Source organism: Aspergillus candidus (genome assembly GCF_002847045.1).
Source record: "Aspergillus candidus strain CBS 102.13 unplaced genomic scaffold BDW47scaffold_4, whole genome shotgun sequence".
In the NCBI taxonomy this organism is placed as follows: domain Eukaryota; kingdom Fungi; phylum Ascomycota; class Eurotiomycetes; order Eurotiales; family Aspergillaceae; genus Aspergillus; species Aspergillus candidus.
In genome coordinates, this window is record NW_020194009.1 from 326,660 (window position 1) to 353,167 (window position 26,508).

The 26,508-nt window shown below is 51.1% G+C and overlaps 11 protein-coding genes across 11 annotated transcripts; 5 read left to right on the top strand and 6 right to left on the bottom strand.

Moving 5' to 3' along the window:
- Positions 1 to 128: 128 nt before the first annotated feature.
- On the top strand, positions 129 to 1,478 carry BDW47DRAFT_122569 (GYF domain-containing protein; the record flags this gene model as incomplete). Its single annotated transcript, XM_024815862.1, has 1 exon — positions 129 to 1,478. One exon carries the CDS (start codon positions 129 to 131, stop codon positions 1,476 to 1,478), a length of 1,350 nt encoding a protein of 449 aa, XP_024675539.1.
- A 63-nt stretch (positions 1,479 to 1,541) lies between these two features.
- rvb2 (RuvB family ATP-dependent DNA helicase reptin) lies at positions 1,542 to 3,417 on the bottom strand. The gene is made up of 3 exons (XM_024819311.1): positions 3,349 to 3,417; positions 2,843 to 3,289; positions 1,542 to 2,782 (listed from the first exon to the last, which is right to left on the bottom strand). The coding sequence occupies exons 1-3, from the start codon at positions 3,355 to 3,357 to the stop codon at positions 1,826 to 1,828; spliced, it is 1,413 nt and encodes a 470-aa protein (XP_024675540.1). The 5' UTR covers positions 3,358 to 3,417; the 3' UTR covers positions 1,542 to 1,825.
- A 164-nt stretch (positions 3,418 to 3,581) lies between these two features.
- BDW47DRAFT_99237 (uncharacterized protein) lies at positions 3,582 to 6,816 on the top strand. The gene has a single exon (XM_024820847.1). It carries the CDS (start codon positions 3,832 to 3,834, stop codon positions 6,781 to 6,783), a length of 2,952 nt encoding a protein of 983 aa, XP_024675541.1. The 5' UTR covers positions 3,582 to 3,831; the 3' UTR covers positions 6,784 to 6,816.
- A 1,368-nt stretch (positions 6,817 to 8,184) lies between these two features.
- Positions 8,185 to 10,523, bottom strand: BDW47DRAFT_133067 (putative MFS transporter). Its single transcript, XM_024817733.1, has 5 exons — positions 9,784 to 10,523; positions 9,646 to 9,728; positions 9,179 to 9,590; positions 8,434 to 9,110; positions 8,185 to 8,372 (listed from the first exon to the last, which is right to left on the bottom strand). Exons 1-5 carry the CDS (start codon positions 10,030 to 10,032, stop codon positions 8,234 to 8,236), a joined length of 1,560 nt encoding a protein of 519 aa, XP_024675542.1. The 5' UTR covers positions 10,033 to 10,523; the 3' UTR covers positions 8,185 to 8,233.
- A 904-nt stretch (positions 10,524 to 11,427) lies between these two features.
- Positions 11,428 to 13,965, top strand: BDW47DRAFT_133069 (C2H2 type zinc finger domain protein; the record flags this gene model as incomplete). The annotated part of the gene is made up of 7 exons (XM_024817734.1): positions 11,428 to 11,487; positions 11,700 to 12,215; positions 12,266 to 12,475; positions 12,526 to 12,570; positions 12,673 to 12,725; positions 12,786 to 13,380; positions 13,474 to 13,965. The coding sequence occupies 7 exons, from the start codon at positions 11,428 to 11,430 to the stop codon at positions 13,963 to 13,965; spliced, it is 1,971 nt and encodes a 656-aa protein (XP_024675543.1).
- Positions 13,966 to 14,910: 945 nt separating this feature from the next.
- BDW47DRAFT_56008 (sugar transporter) lies at positions 14,911 to 17,286 on the top strand. Its single transcript, XM_024819312.1, has 4 exons — positions 14,911 to 16,167; positions 16,323 to 16,680; positions 16,745 to 16,884; positions 16,965 to 17,286. Exons 1-4 carry the CDS (start codon positions 15,296 to 15,298, stop codon positions 17,167 to 17,169), a joined length of 1,575 nt encoding a protein of 524 aa, XP_024675544.1. The 5' UTR covers positions 14,911 to 15,295; the 3' UTR covers positions 17,170 to 17,286.
- A 297-nt stretch (positions 17,287 to 17,583) lies between these two features.
- Positions 17,584 to 18,612, bottom strand: BDW47DRAFT_122575 (uncharacterized protein; the record flags this gene model as incomplete). The annotated part of the gene is made up of 1 exon (XM_024815863.1): positions 17,584 to 18,612. One exon carries the CDS (start codon positions 18,610 to 18,612, stop codon positions 17,584 to 17,586), a length of 1,029 nt encoding a protein of 342 aa, XP_024675545.1.
- A 1,026-nt stretch (positions 18,613 to 19,638) lies between these two features.
- BDW47DRAFT_122576 (uncharacterized protein) lies at positions 19,639 to 20,595 on the bottom strand (the record flags this gene model as incomplete). Its single annotated transcript, XM_024815864.1, has 2 exons — positions 19,639 to 20,448; positions 20,521 to 20,595. The coding sequence occupies 2 exons, from the start codon at positions 20,593 to 20,595 to the stop codon at positions 19,639 to 19,641; spliced, it is 885 nt and encodes a 294-aa protein (XP_024675546.1).
- A 980-nt stretch (positions 20,596 to 21,575) lies between these two features.
- On the top strand, positions 21,576 to 22,441 carry BDW47DRAFT_122577 (uncharacterized protein; the record flags this gene model as incomplete). Its single annotated transcript, XM_024815865.1, has 3 exons — positions 21,576 to 21,611; positions 21,678 to 21,744; positions 21,810 to 22,441. 3 exons carry the CDS (start codon positions 21,576 to 21,578, stop codon positions 22,439 to 22,441), a joined length of 735 nt encoding a protein of 244 aa, XP_024675547.1.
- Positions 22,442 to 23,141: 700 nt separating this feature from the next.
- BDW47DRAFT_122578 (uncharacterized protein) lies at positions 23,142 to 23,731 on the bottom strand (the record flags this gene model as incomplete). The annotated part of the gene is made up of 3 exons (XM_024815866.1): positions 23,142 to 23,437; positions 23,504 to 23,576; positions 23,696 to 23,731. 3 exons carry the CDS (start codon positions 23,729 to 23,731, stop codon positions 23,142 to 23,144), a joined length of 405 nt encoding a protein of 134 aa, XP_024675548.1.
- A 560-nt stretch (positions 23,732 to 24,291) lies between these two features.
- On the bottom strand, positions 24,292 to 26,165 carry BDW47DRAFT_122579 (cytochrome P450; the record flags this gene model as incomplete). Its single annotated transcript, XM_024815867.1, has 7 exons — positions 24,292 to 24,454; positions 24,509 to 24,672; positions 24,741 to 24,825; positions 24,874 to 24,899; positions 24,948 to 25,268; positions 25,335 to 25,873; positions 25,943 to 26,165. The coding sequence occupies 7 exons, from the start codon at positions 26,163 to 26,165 to the stop codon at positions 24,292 to 24,294; spliced, it is 1,521 nt and encodes a 506-aa protein (XP_024675549.1).
- Between the last annotated feature and the right edge of the window lie 343 nt (positions 26,166 to 26,508).

A 26,508-nucleotide genomic window follows, 5' to 3' on the forward strand; every position in this document is an offset into this window, starting at 1 on the left:
TGCAACCAGCAGTTTGTTTTCTACACTGCTCCCCGCTCCTTTCATTGAGTACACTCGTTTGTGACAGTCTGACAGACCCTCCTTTGTGATCGCACTCTGCCTGCTTTTCTTTGATCGCTCTAGTACCCATGTCAGGCTCTCAGCCACGCCCCAAGCGGGCAGGTGAAGACTTCGCGCGCACCCACCATATCGAAGACGACCCCGATGGCCCCTCGCAGAAAAAGCCCCGATTCGACTTGCGCAATCCCTCCGCTTTGGCACCAGACGCCTTGGACGACGACCAGTTTTTAGAAGCGGACGAGATCGGCCGGCGCGGCCAGCAAGTGCGTCGCAAAGCTGTCAACCTCGACGGCTACGAATCAGACAGCGACAACGAGGGTTTCGATGCGCGACACGCCCACACCAAGACCACTCGCGAGGCGAAAGATGGGGATGACGACGACGACATGTTTGCGGAGTTGAAAGAGGACTTTGGCGACGAAAACGCCGATCAGACAGCAGAGAAGAATAAGAAAAACGTGCGCTTTTTACAGGACGATGAGATCGAGGGCCAGGTCGCGTCCTCTAAAAGTGGAGGTACCTTGCATGCGGATTTACGCAACCCCGCCGCCGCCGCGAACCAAGACGATAGCGAGAGCGAGAGCGAAATCGGCGAGGAAGACCGCGCTAGGATTGGCGACGATATTGATGAAGAACTGGGCGCGGGAGCGAAGAAGAAGCATGCGCCGTTATTGGACGCCTTCAACATGCGGGATGAGCAGGAGGAGGGCAGGTTCGACGAAGCGGGCAACTACGTCCGCAAAGCTGTAGATCCAGACGCTGTCCACGATTCGTGGCTGGAGGGAGTATCGAAGAAGGATATGCGGCGCGCCAGAGAAGCGGCCGAGAAGAGGGAGGCGGAGAGGAAGGAGAAAGACCGCATGGAAGACAGCGTGCTAACGTCGGACGCCCTCAAGACCGTCATACCGCTTCTACAACGAGGGGAAACCATTCTAGATGCCCTGGCCCGAATCGGCAAGGGAGGATCGAAGAAACCGAAATGGCAAAATAAACGAAACAAGAACCGGTCAAAACAGAACGGGGCGGAGGATACGGAAATGACCGAAGAGGATCCCGCGGAGGTTGCTCGGAAGCAGACCATCGACGCCCTTACGGGTGCGGCTGACATCCTCATGGGCAGGGGGAATAACGAAATCTATGATACCGAGCGTGAGATCCTCACCAGACAATACCGCCGAGAGACGGGCGAAGAATGGGTGGATCCACCCAAAGACAACACGAAGTTGTCGACAGCGGACGGCCAAGCCGCCACGATGTGGCAGTTTCGCTGGGCGGATGCCCGAGACGGCGGTGTTATCCACGGCCCGTATGATAGTCCTACAATGGCATCGTGGAAGGATGCCGGTTACTTTGGGGAGGGCGTGGAATTCCGGAAAGCAGACGAGGGAGAGTGGTCCAGCACCGTGACTTTTGTATAATAATGTCAATCATCTACTACTGCTTCAAGGTCTATATGTGCAGCTTCAGCTAACGCATTGTTCTGGAGATTAAGTTCGTAATTATCATTCAGGCCTATGCTCTTTTGAAAGATCTAACTTCGGACCCAACCCTCAAAGGCCCATATATACGAGCCGAGAAAAAGCGCCAGTATAACCGTACATTAATTGGTGAATCAACAAACAAGATAGCGAAAGGACAGGGGAGCTTTCAAGAGCAAACGTCTCCAGGATCCTTTCTCGCCTTGTTCTTTTTCCACGTTGTGCGAGTTTAAAAGAATATCCCAACTTCCCAACACCAGCCGTCGAATCGTTGCGGCAGACAACACTCACGAAATTTCCATAGCATCACCATTAGCAGCACCAGCAGTGAAACTCACAGCCCCCGAGTCGTTAATGAACCGCTGCTCATACGCACCCACGAATTTCACGCTTCTAGCGGGATCGTAGAAAAGCTGGTAGCTGCGCTGAACATCATCAATGGTGACTTCCTTTGCCTTCCGCTTCTGGCTCAAGAGATGCGACGTGATGATGATGTGGCTTGCATATCGGAGGTTAGATTCTTGGCCGATCTTGGTGAGAAGGGCGAGCGCATCGGGTGAGAGATCAATTTCCTCTTCCTGAGCTCGAATGGCCAGGATTTGCCTGATATCATCGGCAGAGTACAACTCCGTACTCACAATCAACACGCGATCGAGAAAGTCGAGAGGCAACCCATGCGGAGAGGTGTATGTTGTCCCCCGGATTCGAGCGTTGCCACGGTTGCTGGCCATGATAACGATCGGAGCAAGCTCGGCCTCCAGGGCACGATTGACGTACGAGAAGCACTCAATATCAAGCATGTGGACTTCATCAATGAACAGAACACCGGGAATGATCTCTGCCTTGCCCTCTTCCTTCCATTCAGCGACCTTGGTGTTGATTTGGTCTCGAACCTCGCTCCGAATCTCGCCCGTGTCACCGGAGAAAAGAGCCAAGAAGCCTTGTGAGCGAGAGTTGATAACATCAATCTCGTGAAGGCTGACGGTATGGACGATCTCTTTGCGAACCTGCAGTTCGCCCTCGGGGCATTGAACGAATTTGGTGTCGGCCCCCATCGCATCGTAGTCTCGAGAACGCGCGTAGGAGCGCCCTAACTTGGTGATTTTGCCCGAAGACTTGTCGATGGATATGATATCTCCGGCCATAACCCGTTCCTTGGTCATCGAATCGATCATCTTGGTTCCCATATCGTAGATCGTCTCCATATCGGTGGTTTTGATTGTGAGCTTTCCTTGTTTGTTACCCTGCATCGATTAGCATCACCCCGCAATTCCTAGGCATGGGGACCAAAACTAGACACTTACACCCGTCACACTCCGATCAATCTGGATTTCCACAACTTCGCCCTCGATGATTTCACTTTCCTCCTTGATGCGCACACCAATCGATTTCCGGAATGCCTGGGTGAGGGCCTCCGTCTTAGACATCTCCATAGAAAAGATTTCCGAAGACGCGAGCATAGTGAAGGGAACATCGGATCCGAGGGACTGAGCCATCCCCATGGCGATAGCGGTTTTTCCGGTACTCGGGGGCCCTGCTATCAAAACGGCGCGTCCTGCAATCTTGCCCTCCTTGACCATTTGCAAGATCACCGCGGCAGCTTTCCGCGCCTTCTCCTGGCCGACGAGCCCCTGGGAAGAGGATCGTGGTTGTAAAGAATCCGCATCGACACCGAGGCCTCTGATATGGGAATGGGCGGCAATCAGATCCAGACCCCGGAGCTCTTTCGTCTCCGCGACGGTGGAAATTGGCTAACCCTGGGTGTTAGATAGGGAAGAATGAGAGGTACCACAGACTGATAGACACTTACCGCAGACATTGCTACGACTTATAGAGTCACTTTGCGATGAACAGTTACCAGGTAAGAAGGATCACCAGCAAAACGGCCTGGGGACAGGAAGGAAAGAGCTGCGGCGCAGGACAAAAAGCGGAGCCAAGAACCCGCCAGGTTCACCGCCCGGCAGAATATACACGAAATTCGATCTGTCGCAGACTGGCGAGAAACATAACTTCCCCCTCTCCTGAGCTCGTTGTGTTTCAGAGATTCACTCAACAGTCATTGGGGTCTGCTCTATGATGGTGGTCGAGCCTGGTCTTTGTCAATACTGTCGTCCGTGCACGGCCAAACGCGTGACATCTTGTAAATAAAGAAAACGGAGGTGAGGCGCACCACGGATCTTCTCCCATCTTGAAGTCGCGTTTCCGCGAGCCTACATCTAGCTTATTTGACTCGAATCAAACTGATCCAGTAGGGGTGCAATAAGATAGTTAATTTGATCCTAGAAAGATTGTCATGGACCCTAATCATCCAATTTCTCGCGATCCGCGCCGGAGACCCCAGCCTCATATGCCTCCCCAACCTTTCCGACCCCGCGAACCGTCACAGGGATCACCGAATCATTCTCCCACTACAAGGCCTACACCGACACTACCTAGGATATCGGCACCACCGGCACCACCGGCACCACAGATACCACCAGGACCACCAGTGCCACCGACACTACCGGTACCAACAACGCCTGTCGGCCAGAATGAAGCCGGGGGAGATCAGTTCATTCGGAGCCTGTCCGACATGGTGCAGGCAGCGGCGACAGCTGCTAACACCAAGTCAGAAAAGGAAAAATTAAATCAGCGCAAAGAATCGACTAGTGGGCTCTTAAAAAAGGCCAGTGTTACCAAACACTTCCCATCTACCGTTGATTTTTTTGGGCAGAAGTGCAAGAATGAAGAGGTCGACATGAGAAAAATCGATCAAGCTTTGAGTGAACATCAATCAAAATACAAACAGCTGGAAAACCTGATGAAAAAAGATTGGGACCACTGGACAGCGGAAACCGATAACACTGCCAAGTCGCTGAAAGCTATGAGAACTACGTTCGGAACATCAATTGGTAAAACAGCTGCCATTCAACACGAAACCCAGGGGCTCCAAGCAAAAATGTCCGGACTTGAAACCGAGAACGCCACTCTTCGGGACTCGATCGAAAAATACAAGCGTTCTCTTGCAGAACAACTCTCGACTCTCGAAAAGAAAGTGGATGCCACACATAAACGTACTGCTATGAAGTCAGCGTCAGGTTTGGCAGAGAATGTCGAAGCGTTTTCAAAACGTGTCGATGAACTATCATCCGAATTCGAAAGATTATCGAAACAAGGTTCTACAGCGACGCCTCTTATTCCAGACTCTCGTATCGAGGACTTGCGGAACAAATATTCGGCTTTAGAGGCCAAGATCCAGTCAGCACAGGAATCCAATGGTCAAAACTCGACTTCACTCAAAAAAGTCATCAAACAAGTGGATGATCATGAAACGCGCCTTGGTGCTGTCAAAGTTGAAGGATTTTCGAAACGGCTGGATGACGTTGATCGTCTCCTTAATTCTACAGAAACTCATCATAAGGGTGATAACTCGCTCGATGAACTTAAGTTCCTACTTCCAAAACTTAAAGTTCTGATAGATCATCCACACCAGGAGCAAACAAATGCGGCGGTCAGCCGTCTTGGGGTGGCAATCAAAGACCTGCAAGATGTCGGTGCTATGAAGGATGATCTGTTTTTCGCAGACATCGCGGAGTTAAGACAGACCTTGGCGGGACAGTCAAATAACCTCACCGATTACTCAAAGGAAATCACAGAGTTGAAGGGATCTTATGCCCGCGTATCGGAAGAGCTGAGCAGCCTCAATCAGAAGAATTCGCCTGCGGCTTCTGAGAAGATTGCCAAAGTTGAGTCGACCGTCGACGAAATGCAGGCTTTGCTCAATACCGTGAAAATCGGACTCTCTTCCCTGGAGGCTAGGTATAATAATCTTTCAACAGAGCCAATCGTGAAGAATATGGTCTGCGCAATGCAGGAGATGTACCCTTCTGCAGGCCAGCTGACTGAGCATGTTGCCACGCTAAAAAGGCAACTTGACCAAGAAGTGTCTTTGATGAAGGCACAAATTGACCAGTGTAGACAACAGCAAATACAACCTGACCCTGGTTTGCGAAGTGACCTAAGCGCACTACGCCAAAATCATATGGGTCTTGCACAATCGGTCATGCCCTTGGTGCGGCAATTCCAATCAGGCCCCTTTGCGATCGAGGGAGACCTCCAAGGTCTAACACAAACGGTCGACAAGCACATGGCGAGGACCGAGATGCAGCTCAGCTCTAAGAGGGCGGCCGACGAATTCCTCCAAAAAAGCATTTGCGCAGAGCGAGATCATCTAACCACCAAATTCGATGGTCTCGCCGGGGAATTCGGGCAGTTGAACCAAAAACAAGACGATCAAATCACTCTAATCAATCAGCTCACCAGTGACCTTCATGGGATCACCAACCAGTGCCATAGTATTGATGCCCAGCTGAAGTCTCTCTCTGGTGATTATAAATCTCTAGAGTCAGATATAGCCGATGCAAGGGCCATGAGCACGAATCATGATGAAAAACTCCAGTCGCATGCTAGTGACATAGCACAACTCTTTGGAACTACAGAAAAGCTGGGAAATACCTTCACCGCTCTCCAGGACACAGGCAAAGAGCTACAGAAAACCACACAATACCTTGAAACAACCACACGAGAAGTGGAAGAATCTATCCAACGTCTTGACACAATTACCGAAAACCTGACTGGGAAAACAGAGGGCCTGGAAGGGTCTATCCACAGTCTGGAGGTGTCCATGTCGGCCGATCATCAGCTCCTCTCCGAGCAGGTCGTTTCAATCAACGGCCGGGATTCCGCGCGAGCCTCGCCGGGACCTAGCAAAGCCGGAGCCTTCCCAAGACTGCCTGCTCCAGAAGAATCGACTATCCCTAAGGAGGAGAGTCCTGCAGAGTCTGAGCCTATTGACAGTTCTACGCTTGATTTTATGGAACTCAACCCGGCGCAAGCTATCTTGACAAAGTCAAGAAAAAGGCCGCGTCGCTCGTCTGTTGACTCTGAAAGCGAAAGCTCTTCTATCCGAGTTGGCACACCTGGTTCTCAGTCTCCGGCAATGTCCATCAATGGCGCGTCGGACGACGGGAGAAGTACATCCAGAAAACGGCTCAATAAGAAAGCCAAGAAAAAGCTCCGGCAGAACCCTCTAGAGTCCAGAGTTGAGAATCGAAATGACATTGCGCGGCCGGCGTCAAAAGATCCTGCAAAGGACAAGTCCAAGCCCCGGTCCAAGGACAAGCCAAAGGACAAAGAGGAGAGAGAAAGACGGAGGCTACGAGTCCAACAAGAGGCCCAGCGACGGAAATCTATTCCGATTGACTAGGAAGAAGCTTTCCGTGCGCCGGGCCCCGCGCCCCTAGAATCACGCATGTTTCTTGGAGCTATGATTGTTATGAGTACATATTCCCGACCTATTCGTCCAGTGTTATTGAGAACGTTTTCTTTTCCTATCCTCCGATACCTTCGTTTCTTTTATGTGTGATTATTTTCGAAGCAGTGCCTTGAATATTTGAGCCACAGTCTATTTGATTGGTGCGTTCTCTCCAACCAACTGAATGGAGGGTTATTACATACCTACACATCCTAAAAGAAGCCATCCTATTATCCCAACCCACGCACTTATCTCATCAAAACCTTCCTTGCATATTAACGCCCCCGCACGAATATCAACGATAAACATCCCTGCCACTTCTCGGCTCCAAGGCTGTAACACAGTAACCTATGTGTATACATTAGCGGACCCAACACTCCAACCTCCATATTCCCCACCCCAAGATGGACATCTCCACGTCGATCCCTGGGTTACTTTGGTAAAGGCCCAATGGGGAATTAGAAATCCCTCGTGCAATAATTCGCTGCCACCTTATTCGCCCCTTGCAGACGCACGGATCAACACGTGACTGTCACATGACTATCTTGCATCACATGTCGTGTCACGTGATATGAACTTTTATCAGCCAAAACAGGCCAATATCGGTGTAATCTATGTGTCGGTGAGCACCTGGAAAATAAACACTTTGGTGAGCAGGATGTCTTGACTGTTTTTTTCTGAACAAAATAGTTATACAAGAATTTATGGAAGCAAGGGACAAATGTCACATGATCGGGCGCTGGTATCACATGCCATGAACACTAGTATACTACATGCACGAGCCATTAACCTGCAAGAGTGGGTATAACTTTATCCCTGTGGGGTAAATCCATAACTCTGTCCGACTGAACGAGTACTTGGCCAGGGTGAACAACTAGAAGATCGTGAAATATGGGCGAATAGCTTAAGTATTCATAAAGCATCGAAGAAAGTGCCAATAATACTCATCAAACATTGATAAAGTAAGGGGTAAGAATACAACGGAGTTACAAGGCTGAAACTCAATGGAAACCGAGCGGGAAAAGAACCCCGTGTTTCGCCGTGCCCGCCAGTTGGCCGGCTTTGCGCTTTTCCGTCGGCCACCCTGGGATGCCGGCGTGGCATGCCGACGGTGTCTATGAACCCAAACCATTTGCCCTAATGTATGACCCGCTAGGGCCGGAATTACGTACTACGGTACTACCAGTATTGGCGTTCTGGATTGTTTTCCAAGTTACGATGGGGGTAAGTTGAATTCAATATGGCGGATTGGTCCAGTATGCCGCCCCGATCTATGTTTCTCGCCATCTTTGCTAGAGGTATATTCGTACAAATCTTTTCGTCTATATCGCTCAGTCTGGGACTGTCTTCCTCTCCCGTCGTGCTTTGTGCAAAACAAACGATTGACACCAATCAACTATGTTTATTTATCCCCAGACGAGCGCCAGGACCGACCCAGCCACTGCAGGAAGAAAGTGGGAATTACGCTGACACCGACCATCAGTGCAACACCGACCCCAGAACTCGCAGCGATGCCCACTGTTTCGAACATGGGCGGAAACCTAAAGACCTTCGTCAGCGAACTTCACGCGATATCCCGTTTTTCTTACACTGCGAACTTACCAGAATGGACCGAGGAAGCCCCAAATTTGTCGGACAAAGGTGATGAACACACCGACACTGGCGGACTCCGTGGGATAGCAGTCGACTGCGTAGGTGATGAGAACAGTAGTGACGATCTGGTTGCCTGCAGAACCGAGTGCAATGCCAATAATGGGCGAAACGACCCAATGGCCCGGTTGAGCCTGCTCAGTGCAGACAAGGAAGACGATCAGACCAACGATAGACAGCGTATAACCAAGGTAACTGAGCCATAGCCGGAATTCGGGCTCGGGTTTGCGCTGGGTTTTCCTCTCGTTCATATTCATCCATAGGTCGGACATCGTGCCACCGACCTGCTCCCCAAGCAATGAGCCGATGATAGGACCTAGGAACTGTAGGCCTAGCTGCTCCGAGTCTAGCTCAAATTTGTGCTGCAGCAGTTCGGGCACTTCAACGGTCGCCAGCACGTTGCTGAGACAGAAGACCATGGAGTACGCCGCGGCCGGTATAATCACGCAAGGATGCATCACGAGAGTCAGGGGCTTCACGAACTCGTACCACGAGAATGGGGTGGGATCGATCCTCCGGAGATACAGATACTCTCGCTTCCAGCTGGGCTCGTTGGTGTTTTGGGTGCTGTCGACATACAGAGTCTCCGGGCCGAAAAAGAGATACACGATGAACTGGCCGCCGTTGATCTGAGGTGTAGATGCTATCAATAACTGCGTCTGCAAAAATTTGGAGCTCATAATAAAGGGTAACTCACCATAGCCAGGACCCAGTATATCCACACGTAACCCGCTCGTTCCGTAACAAACCCAAAAATGAATGGGCCGCTGGGAATACCGATGGTTACCAGTAGCGTCCACACGCCCATATACCGAGCGCGTTCTTTTTTAAAATATGTCTCCGTCACCACAGCACTACCGATGGCTGAAGCAGGGGAGATGAAAAAAGCCTGGAGTGCTCGACAGGCTGCCGTAGAGGCATAGTCGGTGCATTTTGCACATCCGATGTTACACACCATACTGCAAACCAAAGAAATAAGAAAAATGGGGCGGCGTCCATATCGGTTCGACAGAGGTTTCCAGAACAATGGCGCCCCTCCCAAAATGGCAATCTGGAGAGAGGTAAGGTAGCTGGCCTTTTGAATCGTGATTCCATACTCTTCAGAGATGCTGTTTCATCGATCAGTCACCGTATATCCCTGGGATTTTCGGGGGGGTTCTGTACATTTTATATGCTGGGATGATACCAGCTGCCGCGAACGTGCCCATGAGGGCGTGGAATGCCACCAAGAGCAAATTGATGAGTTTCTAGTAGATCTCAGCCAGCAGCTCGCAAGGGATAAGTCTGACCAAGATCACAAACCTTCCACGCAGGCCAATTGTAGGGGTCTGCGGGATCCATGCTAGGAAGTGGATCAAGTTCCAACGTGCCATGACGCTCCATCAGATAGTCTTGATGTGCCTTGGAAATGGAAGGGGACCCCATGCTCTCGTGTGTGGATTGGGTTGCCTTTTCCATGCTTGCTAACATATCCCCGTCGGCCTTTTCAGAATTAGAGAGTCCATAGACCTGGTCGACAGGTTGGGAGTCGAAATGTTGGGAACTTTGCATCTTCTTTTGGACGCGGTCACCTCGGATCGAAGAACCGGCCGTGGATCAATGAAGAGGTAGAGATTGTGGGGGAAGGAGAAATGAGGAAGAGCATGGACAAGGAAACCTGGGATAGAGGAAGTGCGATATCCAGATCAAATCAAGGTTGCCTGCAACCGTTCTCCCATGAGCTCTATAATTATAGCAAAGAGGGACGGAAGGATGGGGCAGAAGAAAAATGGTTGATCTTAGAGCAAAGCAAAGATGGCAAGCCCGGTGCTCTTCTTATAAACACCTGGATTCTTCACTCGCAGCGAGGCAGGATCGCGTCAAAGACCGGGTTGAATGGGCAGGCCTATCAGTTGGGATTCATTTTGCTCTGGCCGACCGGGGTATTTCCAGACCCGCACCAGAATTTGAGCAATATGGCGCGGACTGCGGGACAGTCTCCACGGCATCTGTCAAGTAACAGTACAACATTCTCTAGCGTACCGATTTTTCCGGGATGGGGGCCCGATTGAATGACGAGTCCATTGGGTGAACCATAAATAATCAGACTGGGTCCATCCCTAAGCGGAATAGCCAGGTCCGAGATCCAGACTCAGTCTACCATCAATAATCCTCCTTCGGCTCCATTGAGGAGGATTCGAGGGCGGAAAAGAGACCGAGTCTTTACCCCAGTTGGCACCCGCATCCCGAGGAAGCTCTGGGGAATGTGGATTCGGGGATATCGACGGCGAAACCCCGATGGTCAAGTCATTGCTAGTCTCTTGGCAATTCCACTAACTGCTGACTATTTGGATAACAGAGTTCTGCCCATCGGGGTAGGTCCCGAATTGTGGTTCCGAATCATATCCCGAACCGAATGGGGGGTACATTGATATATTGTAGTCAAACGATGGGATAGATGAAGAAAGGAGAGAGTAGGAGACAGTGAGACAGTGAGACAGAAAGAAGAAAGAAAGAAAAAGAGAGGAGAAGATCAAGGATAAAGTGGACTCGTGATCAAACGTGACCAAAGTGTAATATATCGTATTATCTCGGTAATGATTTGTAATAACCCTAGGTTGCGGCGGGTATATCTGGTAATGCGCGGTACCCGATGAATTCTCCGCACCCCACACTGGGCGTTGCCAATCCTCCTCTTCTCTCTCCCTGGGGTATTGGTAGTTCCCCACTTACACAATACCATCCACTAATGTGGGAAAGCATTACGATTAAAGAAAGTGTTATACGGAGTTCTCTTTTTTGCTTTTACTGCCGACGGTCTTGGACCATCACTGTACATTTCTAAGTTGTTGTCCAGGATTTATACCTGAAGCAGCTTCTTCCTATCGCAGTGTCATACAAGCAGCCAAAAAGACTCAAACCACCACTGTCGCCCTCTTTTCCGCTAATCTTCGGTAGAACCGAGGTATGAAAACCTTGGTGTGTCGCGTGTGCCAGAAAGCCTTCTCCAAGGCTGAGCATTTGAGGGTATCTAGTTTCTGCTTCATCTCCTGTTCCCTCTCGATGGTGGGGACATGGCTAACCGCGGCAACTAGAGACATGAACGTTGCCGTAAGCATTGCCGTGATGGATACGGTTCCTGCACCAAGCCTGATCGTCATCTGCCGTTTACCTAAGCCAGAAGCCGGGGCAGGATTGCTGACGAGTAATGTTATGCTTTTGAAGACACTGGGTCGAAGCCATTCATCTGCAGAAAATGCAACCGACCATTTGCTCGTCAAGATGCCCTAGCGAGACACGAGAAATTACATACTCGTGTGCCAATCACCAAGGTGACCCAGAGGCAAGACCCCCATGACACTCTGTCCCAGACCACCGACGCAGAGACGCTCTCGAGTTGGGAGACCACCAAGGTACCCCTCGAGTCCTCAGCGCCAGTCAATGTGCCGACTCAATCGTGGGAAGAGCCGCTGTTCAATCAGGATGCGCGAGAGTCAATAGCTCCGGATCTGGACTTGGCCCTAATCTGGCCAGACTCGGAGGACCTGTTTCAAAGTATCATATCGTCTGATACCACTGACCAATGGCAAATGCCTCTGGGAGCGCTCCCCTTCCCACCAGTTGCGCAGGACATTCACTCGTTGAACCTTGGGTCTCCCAATTCGTTCGACAATCGATGCTCCTCTATTGGTGCCATTCCGTCTGGGGGAAGTCGCCAGGCTGTTCGAGATGTAACGGAGATGGTAAATAGCTCGGTAAGTTAGATTGGGATGTCCCATCATCGACCTTAAGTAACGATTAGTAGTCCTCGAGTGTGACGGCCGCGGTCAAAGCTACATCCATTACATCTGTCTTCCTAGATGAATGTCTGCATATGTTTTTTGTGCGATTCATCCCTACATTTCCCATTCTCCATCGAGGAACGTTCGTCTTCCGAGAATGCACCCACCCACTACTCCTTAATGCAATGGCCCTTGGGTCTCTGTACTTGGGACCAAAGGACTCTGTTACGAAGGTGGGTCAGTCAATCCGAAGGTTGTTCCTTGGTACTGAACATAGTCTCAGGGCGAAGCTCTGTGGCATCTCGCACACACAGCTGTTGCAACGTCGGTATGTTATGCTCTAATGTCCTTTGTAAGAGCTTACTCGCTAAGTCTTCACAGTGGCAGTCATTGATTACACACCGCGGGCCCTATGATGCATGCAGAGGAGTCCAGCTTCTCATCACTGCCCTCCTGGGCCAGATCTACGGCGCGTTGTCCAAGGTAATCCGCCCCCACACTATGACTCTCTGCGATGACGCTCTAAACCGTTCGGTAGAACAGAATCATCCGCACTACGAGCCAGGTCTTCCGGCCGATGGGCTTCTCCTGGGCGAGACACTGTGGCATGATAGATAGTGCGCCCTTTTCTATGGACGATGTTCCATGTCCAGACACACCTAGTATCGACAAAGACCACCAATGGCGTACCTGGGCGGCAAGAGAGATCCAACAACGTGCCTTGCTTGCCTATCATATCCTAGATGGTCTTGTAGCCCAGATGTCTGGTGACGGGACATCCACGCGGCATCTAGTCAATCCACTCATTCTCTCCAGCGCCGAGGCAGCATTTGATGCGAGTAATCCAGACGAGTGGCTAGCACACATGCTCAGCCAGAAGACAGAACAGCCTTCATTCCGACTGGTCTTTCGCTCATTGTTTCCCCCAGACGGTAGTCTTCAGCCCCTGGACTATCAACTCTCTGCTCTGGGCCTCCGTGTAGTTCTCGAGGGTCTGCAGTCTCTCGTATCGGACTTGGACGAGAGTGACTATGCCGCGGTTGGGGTGCCGGATCGCTCCAGTGTACGGAAGGCGTTGGCCCAGGTGCATGAGACTATCTCTATGAGCATTTGCTTGTCTAATCCTGAAAAGCTGGAGGTGCTTTTGCGATGACATACAATATGCTTAGATACAATGATGAACTCTACCATACTTTGCAGGCATGTCTGCTCTCGATATAACATCCTTCAGCATGTCTCTGCGGGTTCTCGAACAACCAAGCCAGGATTTGACATCGCCAAGTGGGTCAACACCGAGGACGCTCGGCGATCTCTCCTCCATGCAATTGCAATTCAGGATATAATCGAGCAGCTCCCTCGGGGCCGAGCGCACGTTATCCACATGCCCAGCTCGCTTTTCGCTGCGGCGACCATTTACGTGGTCTTCTCCCTCGCGGGGGTCGCCACTGTTCATCTTCCACCCACCATTGTGTGGCAGGATGCTCTTTTGACCGGCGCTGATTTGAGTCTGGGGTCCCACGGCGGCCAAACACTGATGCGGACCGAAACCAAACGGTTTGTGGAGGAAGGGCAAACGGATAGTTTACCTGGCGTCGGGGCAGCGCGGAACCTCCTGTACGAAATGAACTCCATGCAGAAGCTATTCCGTTGCTTGATTTCCCAGTGGGGAATCGCTCATGACATGGAGGAAATTGTTGACCGATGGATCAGCCTTTGCCACTGAGTCTATTCTCGTGTTTGATAATTACCGTGCATATGTACAATTGACGGCACTTTACGCGACAACTCGATTTCATTGCTTAAAGGGACACTGTCATTTCGATAGTGCCTATGTAAGTATTCTTGTAGTACTATACACGGGGTAATTCGGCGTAGGGTTTTATACTTACACGACTTGTGGTCAGGCTTCATGTGCTGCACTACATTTTCCGTTTCCCGTCCCTTTTCTCCCTTCATCTTCATCAGACTAAACTCATCCTTGACCCAACCACACCCCTGGAATGCGACTAGCCTCGACACCCCCCACATTTCAAGACCCAGACACCATTTTCTAGTTTAGGCAAATGCTGATTTTGCTAATGAGTCCTCCCGCGTCGCAAAAGAACCGCATGGTCAAGACTCCAAACTCGATCCAAGCCATCAATCTTGCTGAGCCCGTCGCACTCACTCTCGAGGTAAGTAGTGAGTCACCAACTACAAACACCATCTGTATAACTGCTGACTTGGAAGTAATTTCTTCTCTCCTGAACCCCGGGAGATCAGACCGCGCAACGGGTGGACCACAATCTATAAGGCGCTGAATTACAGATTGCATGTCTAGCAGTCTCTGCAGCCACAACAAGCCCAATGGTGCCAGAAACTCTGTATTCATTCTTAATTTCCACCAATGATAAATCCAGACGTGAAGCCAAAGCGCTGCGGTGTGGTCTCATCAGGCAAGCTTCGCTCAGTCCCCAAGGAGCTAGCTTTCCCCCCCCAGCCTATACGAGCTCGAGAACAAACGCCACTCCGCGCCATCTTGTCCAACATTCCAATCAAGCCCACGTGCTACTGCCAGGTCTGGCATCGCTTAACTCCACGATGCTACCCTTCACCCCCCACACTCCTATCAAAACCGAGGTCATGGCTAGCAATAAGGTATTTGAGTTATGTGGTTTATTCCAAAGATGGTGAAACCCCGGTGGGAACGACGGCAGATATGAGTTTCGAAGAACCGTGCTCTGATGTCTCCATTGGGCCCTCCAGTTGAGAGCTCTTTGGTCTAGCAATATTAGCCTATCATCCCACTGAAGCTCACTCCTTTCTGGCCCGTGTCAATATATCCCTGCGGCGAATAGTGAGAAAACCGATGCAAGGCTAACGGCTTGAATGGATGCGCCAGTGCGCTTCCCACCGGGGTGTTCCAATACCTTGTCCGCTCTGTTGAGTAAAAAGCTCATCCCGGTATATATGCCTCCCATGTCCACTTTATAAAACCCCTTCCTACCCCTCCCCCAGCCTTGGGGCAAATTTGTTTGCTACATAGCACAGGCAGTGCGATTGTCCTGTTCACTATGAAGCTCCCCACGTTTCCCAAGATATACAATGTCTACTTCGTCGCATTAATTGCGACGGTAGGTGGCATGCTATTTGGTTTCGATATCTCGTCGATGTCAGCCATTATCGGAACAGACCAATACATCGAGTACTTCGACAACCCACATGGAGCCCGTCAGGGAGCCATCAACTCCGCTCTTGCGGCGGGTTCGGTTGTCGGCTCGCTGATGGCCGGTCCCATCTCGGATAAGATCGGTCGCAGAGACTCAATCATGTTTGCCTCCATTTGGTGGCTTGTTGGAACAGCGATTCAGGCTGGTGTCTCCGGATTCGGCACCCTGATGGCCGGTCGTGTCCTCAATGGTGTTTGTGTGGGTATCACCTCGTCACAGGTCCCCGTCTATCTAGCCGAAATCAGCCAGAAGGAAAAGCGTGGCTCCCTGATCGTCATCCAGCAGCTAGCCATCGAATGGGGCATTCTGATCATGTTCTTCATTGGATACGGCTGTTCGTTCATTCCCGGTCCGTCGTCCTTCCGTCTCGCCTGGGGTCTGCAGTTTGTCCCCTGCGTGATCATGATTATAGGCCTCCCGTTCCTGCCGCGGTCTCCGCGTTGGTTGGCCAAAGTCAACCGCGCGGAGGAAGCCATCCTTACCTTGGCGCGCATCCAGGCTAACGGCAACGTCGACGACCCGCTCGTGGTCGCCGAATGGGAGGAAATCACCACCGTCCTCGCTGCCGAGCGCGAGGCTTTGCCCGGATGGCGCAAATTCGTGTACAACGGCATGTGGCGACGAACAATGGCTGGCTTTACAGTCCAGGCATGGCAACAGCTATCTGGTGCGAACGTTATGACGTATTATGTAGTCTACATTTTTCAAATGGCGAGGTACGAGGATATGAAGCCCAATCCATGCATTATCCACGATTTTTTACTGCTTATACCATATTTTCCCACTCGTCCCATCCCCATTTCCTTTCATCCCATCCCTCTTTGCTTTCGTCCGATATTCAGAGGAGGTCAAAGACTGACAACCAAGGCAGTCTCACAGGAAACATCCTCCTCATTTCGTCCGGCATCCAATACGCCCTATTCATCATCTTCACGTCCATCATCTTCTTCTACATTGACAAGACCAGCCGCCGGGATCTGTTAATGTACGGCGCCCTGGGAATGGCCATCTGCCATTTCGTTGTCGGCGGCGTCCTGTCCTCGGGCGAGATCGTCCCCGAGGGCATCAACGGCAACCTGAATGTCCAGGTTCGCGTGGAGGGCTCCAAGGCCCACACCGTCATTGCGTTCTCGTACCTTCTAATCATCGTTTATGCATTGACCCTGGCTCCTGTCGCGTGGGTGTACGCAGCGGAAGTGTGGTCCTTGGAGACTCGTGCTTCTGGAATGGTGTGTGATTCTACTGCATGCTTGAATAATTTGTGGCCCCCCAAACTGACTGTCGCCTTTCTAGTCCATCGCCGCAGTCGGCAACTGGCTCTTCAATTTCGCCCTCGGCCTCTTTGTGCCGCCCGGTTTCGCCAATATCCGATGGAAGATGTTCATCACGTTTGGCGTGATGTGTGTGGGGGCAGCCGTGCAAGTGTTCTTTACGTATGTCTCAATCATTTCACATTGACCTACCCCACCTCCCAAATATCTATATCTCAAGCCTGACTTACAAAATGATACAGATACCCAGAAACATGTGGCAAAACCATCGAAGAAGTCGAAGAGCTATTCAGCGATAACGGGCCTAAGCCATGGCACACCAAACCGGGCCAGTCAAGACTGGACGAGAGGATTGAGGAGGCGCGCGAGAAGAAGAAGTATTTCAGCGATGTTAAGACTGATGCGGGGGTGATTGTTCAGGAGTCGGAGAAGAAGGCTGATGTGTAGGGCCGATCAGTATATTGGCCGTTCAAACCACTTGGTCCAGGCAGCGCTCGACTCCAGAGTTGAGAGTTTCAGACTACTACAATGTAATTTCTCGAGTCAAGATTAGCTCACTTATACATTCATTACGTGGAGAATTCAAGTTCCATGGTGCTATACTCGTGTTGTCATCCTCATATTCAGTCGTATTCAAAGCTCCACAGCATCCACTCAGTGGATGCTGGTAAATAAATAGATCAAAGCGAAGCTCTCTATATACAGTAACCAAAACAAGTATTATAGACACAGCAAACAAATAAAAAAGTACAACACGAAGAAAGACATCATCCAAAAAGTAAGTAATAAACAAGAAAGTCAAAAACAAAGATATCCAAAAATGAGGGACAAAAAAAGAAACTCATATACATAACCCACCAATCAACAAGACTGATTCTCATGACATCGTAACACAGCCCTACTCACCGCCAACCCCACATCCCTAAACATCTCCCGCATAATCGACTCCGCTTCCATCTGTGTCCGGCGCTGTTTGCCCCGGAACAGCGGAGCAAGATCATCCCTGAAGCGGGCAAACGCAGGCTCAAACGAGCGCACAAAGGCGTCGTGGGCGTCGCGCGGAGAGTCAGACTCGTCGTCTGCGAGGTCGCTATCGGGGGAGTCGAGGCGCGCGCGCTGCGCTGGCCGGCCGAGGGCGCTGTTGCTGTCGTCCTGGCGGGGCCGCTTTCGGCTTGGGGGTCGGCTGGGAGATTTGAGGTCTTGGGGGCGGCGGAGCCAGTGTCTCGTTGCGGCTGGGATGGAGGGGGATGCGGCAAAGGATCGGTCCGTGCTGTCTGGGGTTGGGGGGCCGTGGTGGATATTATGGTGATGGTTGTCTGTGGGTTGTCTCGGGCCGGGGGTGGCCCAGTAGTCGCTTTCGGGGTCGAGACGCTGCTGGATGAGGTATGTTTGGGCTTGGAGGTGGTGGTCGCAGTCCGTCATGAACTCCGCCATGGCGGTGGTGACGTCGTCTAATGGATGATGGTGCGGGTGGTGGTGGTGGTGGTGGATAGGGCTGTGTCCGGGTTGGGGGGAGATTCTTTGTTTCTTGAAGGAGGCGATGCTCTGGCGGAGACGCTGGCGACATAATGTCCAGTGATAGAAGAGGTCTGTGATGCGGTAGAGGTCTTTGGAGATGTCGATCCAGAGACTTTTGGGCAGGTCGAGATCATAGTGGATGCGACAGCTGCTGCGGAGGCCGATCAAGACGCACTCCTGGTCAGAGGTGAGATCCGGATCGGACAGCTCCCTGGGGACTTTGCGCTCGTGGAACAAGGAGACGAGGGTGCTGGGGATGGGGCGTTTGGAGGCGGGGGAGCAGCCGAATGGGGGGAATGCCCGGGGACTCCGGAGGAGGCCGCGGAAGTAGTTGTTGGTCATGTCATCGTGAGGGTTCGTAGAAAAGTTCATATTGAGTATCAGAGAGGTCGTAAAAGGGCGTCAAAGGTGCGATATTAGGCTAGGATGGACGCGTTCAAGGACGAGATCGGATTCTGCACATTGGGACTGGGTTTGACGTGATATATCCCGGGGAGCATGGCGAGTCTTGCTTCATTTGACCAGGAGATGCAGCCGGGTGAGGTTGAAACAACGGCCCGGATAAACTCAGCCTGTTGTTGACGGATTTCCCTTGACTGATCGTGCTGTCGACAGGACTCTCCTTTTGAATCTGTTTCTTTGAAGATTATGATCCTGACCCACATCGAACGCGGTCCGAAAAACGCGGGCGGACGCGCATCACGTGGGGCTGGCGAATCACGGGGCCGTATCCATGTGACAGCGGGATCTTTGCCTAATCGGGACAGATGGTTTTATTCGGATTATGCCCGGTTATGCAGGATAGCCATCTCTCTCGATTTCGTTGGCTTATTGCATTGTGGTTGAGTATGCGGCGTTTGCCTGAGAAATCCCAATTTTGGGGGGCTAACAGTATAGAGAAGTGTATTGGAACACGGTTCTATCTACTGCGTTTCGCGTCGACTCTATGTATGATCTAGTGTGCGGACTTTAGTACAGTTGATGCCCCACTTGCAGCAAAATACCAAAACAAATACCAGTCCATTGTTATACCAGTCAAAATGGTAAGTGGACTTAAGGAAAGCACCCGGCCCAAATAGTGCAGTCAATATTGTCGACACCGTAAGGATATTAAATGTAGCAACTAGTTTTGTGATCTATCACGGATCCTTGTATCATCTCCGCATTAGTTCAACTGAATCAAAACCCAGGGACTTTTGTCAACCAACGAAGACCATTAGACCTCGACTTGTATCTCTTCCAATTTTTTGAGCATTTGAGCACAAGAAAGGAGAAAACAACGAAGAGCAAGAAAAGAAAGAAAGAAAAACACCAGGTAAACCCCCCGAAACAAGACCTTCCCACTTCCAGAGCTAAGAGCGCACGAAACATCAGTCGTCGAGATTGTGGACAAGCGACCTATGCAACACCCCCATATAAATCATCAATATCATAACCGGTAAAGCATAGTCCCGTCGAGATCTGCGCGGTAAAGGCATCGTCAAGGTCGTTGAAGTTTTCCGAGTCGCCGATACCGCATCCCGGGCCCATGAACGAGGCGGAGGAAGGCGTGGTGGCAGAGAGGGCGGCAGGGGTAGAAGCCACAGTAGAAGAGCCAGTAGACATATCGACGAGGTTGTTCGTAGTTGCGGTGGAGGGGGCTGTGGTGGCGTCCATATCCATGGTGGAGACTTGGGTATGAGCCGGTTGAGACTCCTGTTTGACCTCACCGAAGACAGAAGAAACAAAGCCTCCCATCATCATGCCGTTGGTATTACTCGACTCAAACTTGATCGAATGCAGAGCAGCGGGCTCCGAGTCTCTTTTTTCATCTCGAGTCAAGCTAGACAGAAAGTCGACACCCTCCGTCTTGATATTATTTTCGTCCTCAGAGGCACTGTCTCCCACGAGGATGGCGTTCATCACGGACTGGCCACGACTTTGGACATGACCACCCTTTTTGGTCGGAGTGTCCAGCACGGCAGCCAGGCCTTTGTTCTTCGCCCTGGCTGTGGATCGCCCGGACGACGATGGCTTGGAGACACCACCCCCGGGAGTCCGGGGAGTACGGGGCCCCGAATTGCGCCCGCGGGGCAGAGAGGTGATGCCTCGCCCGGCAGCTTCGGTCTTCAATTCTTCCGCCACTTTGCGAAAACGACGAAATCGGCCTTCAATCGCATCGTAGGTAGATCCTTGGCCAAAGTATATTGCCATGGCCTGGTAGTCGAGCTGTTTTGACATGTAAGTCTTCTGTTATTTTGATTGTGTATTCTGTCGGAGGATGGGCGTTGGGAGACGTACTTTGAGGCCTGGATGGGCGGCGATGAGGGCACCGACGAGACGATCGAAGGATTCGGGGGCCTTCCAGTTGACCATGTTGATCGTTTGTGGTGATGATGGTGTTGATAATCTTGATAGAGTGGTAGAGAGAAGATGCGCGCAGCCTGTATAAAGCGAGAGTAGGGTTGGTCAAGATGAAGAGCCGGGAGAGAGGGTGGAGAGTGCGGAGAGAAACTGACAAGTCCACAAGAAGTCAAGTCAAGGAGTTAGAGAACAGTGATGGTTGATACCCAGAAGTAACCATTCACAGCAAATCCATGAAGAGATCCCAGCCTATAAGTACCTGGAACTGACGCGACACGGTCACAGTACCAGTGATGGAAATTCCCACACCTGTCACCTTCACCCAAGAGTGAGGATCCCCTCTAGTCTTAAACTCCATTCACTTGTACCCCTCAGATAGAGAGCCAGACCCAGTCCCACTCTTCTCCAATGGGGGTGGTTGTACGGGGTCGCCGTGGTGGAGCACAAAATGGATGTATCTAGGAGATTTGACCCCAAGTACGATGCACCCGCCGATCTGCAAGCCGCAGCCAGTGGGATGTGATCCTCCTGCAGGAACATCCTAGACTCTGACAGGGATCTTACACCGCTGGTCATTTATGAAATAGAGATGTGTAAATATCCAGAGGGTTGTGGGGGTACACAGTGAGAGCATAGAAAATAGGTGGGGGAGTTGTGAGGCATCACGGAGAGCTGGGGAATCACTAGCCCTAAATCGCTTCACTTGACAGTGATAGAAGTGTCGAGTCACTCTCACTTGGGCCTCCTACACCTCCTGAGAGCCTTCTTCTTCCTTCTAATTGCATCATATAAATTACTATCCTCTCTCTCATTCTTACTTCTCTTCTCTCTTCTCCCTCTCTCTTCATCTCTGTCTCTGTCCATCTCCCTCTTCTTTCACTCAAATTTCCCTCTAACAACACTTCAACCACGCCAACTTCCATCTCAACAACCACACTTACTTTCCTCCAATAACTAACTCACTATCCAAAGTAAACTAATCAATTGTCAAAATGCCAGTGAAATGGACCCCCGAGAAGGATCAACTGGTAAGTCTCCCCCCTCACAACCACCCCAACCGTTCCAAACCAAAACTCTAACATCAACCTCACCAGCTCCTCCTCAAAATCCTGGAAACCCACGAGCTTTCCGTTGACACCAAAAAGGTCGCCGACGCATGGCGTACGTATCCATCCCACCATCTATCCAACAACCACCAACGTAAAATAAGCTAATCAACTCCCCAGCAGCCGGAGAGTCCCGCCCCACCCCACGCGCCATCACCGAGCGTCTCGTGCGCATGCGCCAGATGGTCAAACAATCCAGCAAAGATAGCTCCGAAGGCCACTTCAGCATCGGAAAAGGCGGCAGCTCCAACCCGTCTACGCCCCGCAAGCCGCGCAAGGGTCCCGGAAGCGCGACTGCGACTCCTAGCTCCGGAAAACGCAAGCGTGTTGCGAACGGCCCCGCGATGTCGTCGCCTATCAAGCAGGAGCTCGAAGACGGAATGAATGTGGGCAGTGTCCCTATCAAGCTTGAGCAGGATTCGTCGCTTTCTCGTCCTTCCTTTGGTGCCGTGCCATATGCGAATGGACGGGAGGAAACGGGCGTCACCGGTTCGACGATTGGGCTTGAGTCTCAGGTTGGCAGTGGTGTCGATCGAGTTGGTGTTGATTATCATCTCATCATGCGTGACAGGGACGTGAGTCCCACGAAGAGGCCTCGCAGGGCTGCTGTGCCTGCTCCTGGGATGATGCGCTACATGGTGGATGAAGATGACGATGGAGTGGACGTTGAGAGCTCTGCTTCTGAGTATGTGCCTGAACAGCGGGCCCTCTTTGGGGTCCAGCACGTCGATCAGGGTATGGGCTTCGCGTAGTTCCGGTCATTGATGGTCTCTCCATTTTTCTTAGGGGCTGTTTATTCTTGTTGCTTTCTCTTGATTTTCATTTTCTTGCGGATTATCTCATCTTGTTTTTTGTTTTTTGGAATTTATGGCTTTTACTGCGCTCGTTCAGTGGTTAATATGGGAGGGAGAAAGGCTTGCAATGGTGGATTATGGTAAAGAGACCGTCAAAAGAACTGCAAGAACGTTGATGTCATTTACAAACCACTATTCCCCCAGCCCCTACGTTTACAATAATAGCAAGTGGTTTGAATCAAGAAATAGTATTCAACCTGCTCGTAAACGAAGTCAAACGACGATCATCATGATCGGGCCAGAAACAACGGCAATCACCATCCGTCAGCCAGACCAGTAGAGAAGATAGAGAACCAAACTAGACAGGAAGTAGAAACAAGATAAAGGGAAAGCAAAAATGAAGACTGGAGCCCAAGTACAGGTCGCACCCAACGCAGCCCCTCCATCCATTCACTCCCATCCACTTCCATCCAATCCAACTCCCGTCCTCAAGTCCCTCACAAAAAGAGCAAAGTAAAAGGCAAAAAACAAAGCCAATTCAAGAAAAAAATCAAGAAAGGGCAAAACACGTTGAAACGCAACCAACCCACCCTCCACTTTCAAGCAGGAAGAACTTCTCTCAACCAAGTCATAATCCATAAATGGATGCACCCACTACTTAGGCTTCCTCAGTCTCATCAGAGTCAGCCGTAGCCTTAGCCTTCTTGGTTCTCTTCGCGACGGCCTTCTTGACTTTCTTAGGAGCAGGCTCGTCAGTATCCTTGGTCTTTTTGGCAGGACGGCCGCGCTTCTTCTTGGCCTGCTCCGGGCTGGAGGGGACTGAAGTGGTGGTGGCGAGCTCGGTGGCTTCCTCGGCATTGGTGTTGGTGCCGTTGTTGGTTGTGGCGTTGTCGTTGTTGGCGACCATGGCTTTGAGGCGCTGGATGCGGTGCTGGATGGCACTTGGAGTGCAGCCTGGTAGCCCCAACATTAGTGTTTGTTGGGAGGGATGTAAGATAGGGTAAAGAGAAGAGAAAATACCCGGGCCCATGATGTCGGCGAGCTGCTGGTAGTTCAGCTTGGGGTTGGTGGTGGACAGGACAGCCATGAAGAGCTTTCATATTGTTAGTATCATTGTATGAAGTTATGAAGGGGAGGATTTGAGGAAATGTTGTGTTGGGAGAGAGGGCTGGGTAAGAGGTGGGTTAGACTAGGCTACAAGATGGAACTTACCTTGACATCAGCTGTGTCGTTCCAAACCATGGGCATTTTGAGTAATGGTTTATAGTCAGTAGACTGTACGAGGTTTACTTGAGGTTGTTGGTGTTTCAAAAGGTTCTTTGAGGAGAGGATAGCAGTGGATGGTGGTGAAGAGAAATGTGGTGAGAGAGAGATAGAGATTGTGAAGGGAAACGTGGTGGAGAGGTGAGAGGGAGAGATGTGGGAGAAAGAGAAAAACAAGAAAACATTCAACAGAATATCAGAAGATAAAAGAACAACAAAGAATCACACTATCATCTGTTACTCAGATCTGCCTAGCGACGAGCCCACATTATCGTCGCCGAGGCCGAGCTGTTCTCTGTTTCATGGGGCGGCGCCGAGAGGCTTTGTCTAGCACGGGGATGGACAATTTTGGGGGTATAGAGTGGGAGTGAGTCACATTGTGTGGTCTGGTGAGCAATGCTGAAAGGACCTTAACAACTTTATATTGGTTTCATACATGTATGATAAATGGATTATTTCTTATAGAACATTGTAGAATACCACAAACGAACCCCTTCAGGACCATCCCCAGCTCATCCACCACCGAGTCACTGAGCGGAAGTGCACTAATCGTTAGACGTAAACAAGAACTGGTTGTACTTCTCAGGGTGGTACGATGAGAAGTAATCATCATATAGCATCTCCTCACGGCTCTTGCCCGGTGTCTTCAAACTGTCGAATTGTCGGAATATCTGACCAAGCGTCACATACAGCTCGCAGTAGGCCAGTCTATTCAGTGTCAGTGGATATAGTATCTTCCGGCATCGTGGGGGAAAGGCGTACGGCATCCCGACACATTGGCGCGATCCCTTGCCAAATGAAAACAAGTATCGCTCCATCGTCTTACACTGCTCAGGATCTGTCCAACGAGTTGGGTCGAATTTCTCCGCATCCGGGAACAGATCCTCGTTGTGGTGCATGATCCACGAGCTCATGCTGACCGTTGTCTGTAATCGTGCGCATTTCTCAGCCTTCGTCGAAGTAATCAGATAAAACATGGATATTGGCATCTCACCCCTTGGGGAACATGGTAGCCGTGGAATTCTGCGCCGGTGTCTGGGACCACTCGTGGGAGACGGCCGACAACACCGAAGGATAGGCTGGGCAATCAGTAAAATTTAATATGCATCTTTGACTAAAGGCCTTACCGTAGACCCTCCTTAATAATGCCCGTCTGTGCATTTGGTTAGCCTCATTCTGGCCCTAGGGGAAGATTGCCTACCAGATACGGCAGCTTTTCCAGAGTAACAAAGTCCAACCGCGCTTCGGGATCCGGAAATGCCGCCTTCAACTCAGCTGTCAATTTCGCATAGATATCGGGATTTCGCACGACATTGTACGTCGAGATGGTCAGGGCGTTTCCAGTGGTATCCGCGGCCGCCGCCACGATAACAAACGCTTCGTCTTTAAGTTGATCAACGGTGGGCACCACATGCCCTTCCGCCGCATTGGGAGACAGAAGCCGGTGGAAAATGGTGGTACGCTGAGGTTTCTCTCCCCTATCGACCGCGTCCTTCACCTGTAGAATATGATGGCGGGAGCCCTGCGAGTTGTACCCTTAGCCGACAGTTACCACCGCTGATAAGCAAAACACTCCAGTAGAACTCACCTCTTGGTGCATCATCATCCTAGTTAGCGGACCACTCATCAGATTTGCCAGCCATAACGGCGTCGCCAGCGCAAACGGCTGCACAGCCGGAAACTGCTGGAAAAACCAAACGGCGGGTCCAAACTCCTTGACCATTTTGAAGAACTCCACGCCAAACTTCTCCTCATCTAAATGGTTCGAGCATCGATCAAACGCGTAGTCCGTGATAACGTCGACCGAGATGGCGCGGAAGCCGTAGTGGAGGTCAATGGCACCACCGGTAGCGAAAGCCTTTCGCATGCGGGCCACCAGCTTATGCGCCTTCTGATGCACGATATCCTCCAGCAGGAATACATTCTTGCGCGAAAAGAACGGGTTGAGCGCGGCCCGCTTTACACGGTGCACCTCCGGGCTTGGGGTCGTGAAGGTCGCGTGCTCTGTGCCGAAAGCTCCATAGAACAAGGCGCTCTTGCCGAACGGCGAGCCGACAAAGTAGATCTTGTCGCAGGAGGTAGGATCACTCAGGTGAACCTCGTTGGGGGTGATGCGAACGATAGGACCTACAGTGTAGATCCACGTGAGTCTCTGGGACTCTGACTGTCATGACATGGGTTGGAGGGAAGGCATACCGTATTGCCGGTGCAACTTTTCAATCTGCAGATAGAACCGCGCCCCATTTAAATTGTACCAGAAAGAATAGAGATAAGTTGCGCGCGCGAGTAATGGGCCAGGAACCTTGGCCAGCGGATGGAGAAAGATTCGATATACTACTGCGAAAACCTTCTGCAGCACGATCGCCCCAGCCACGAAGTATAATACCAACCAAGGTAAGTGCTCTGACTCTGTCAACATGGTAGAAAGCTGGTAGCAATAAACTTTGAATGCGATAGTCGAAAGAATCGCCCAGTCTAAGCGTCCATATATAAGCCATTAAGACCAAGCCATCAATCCTGTTTGCTGCTGTCTCATACCTGTGGACAATACCCCGCTATCAGAGCCCTGCGCTGAAGGGTTGGCGGCACGGCGATAGATTTCCGGAACCCGATATTACATTCCAACGGTTTACACTGCCTGCAATCTCCGACTGTGAGGAGATTGGCCTGGCCTCCGGGTACTTGGGCTAAGACCTCATTTCCATGCAATGTACAACGACATGATTGATGCCAATTGACTAGGGTCTACAGCCTGATGCAGC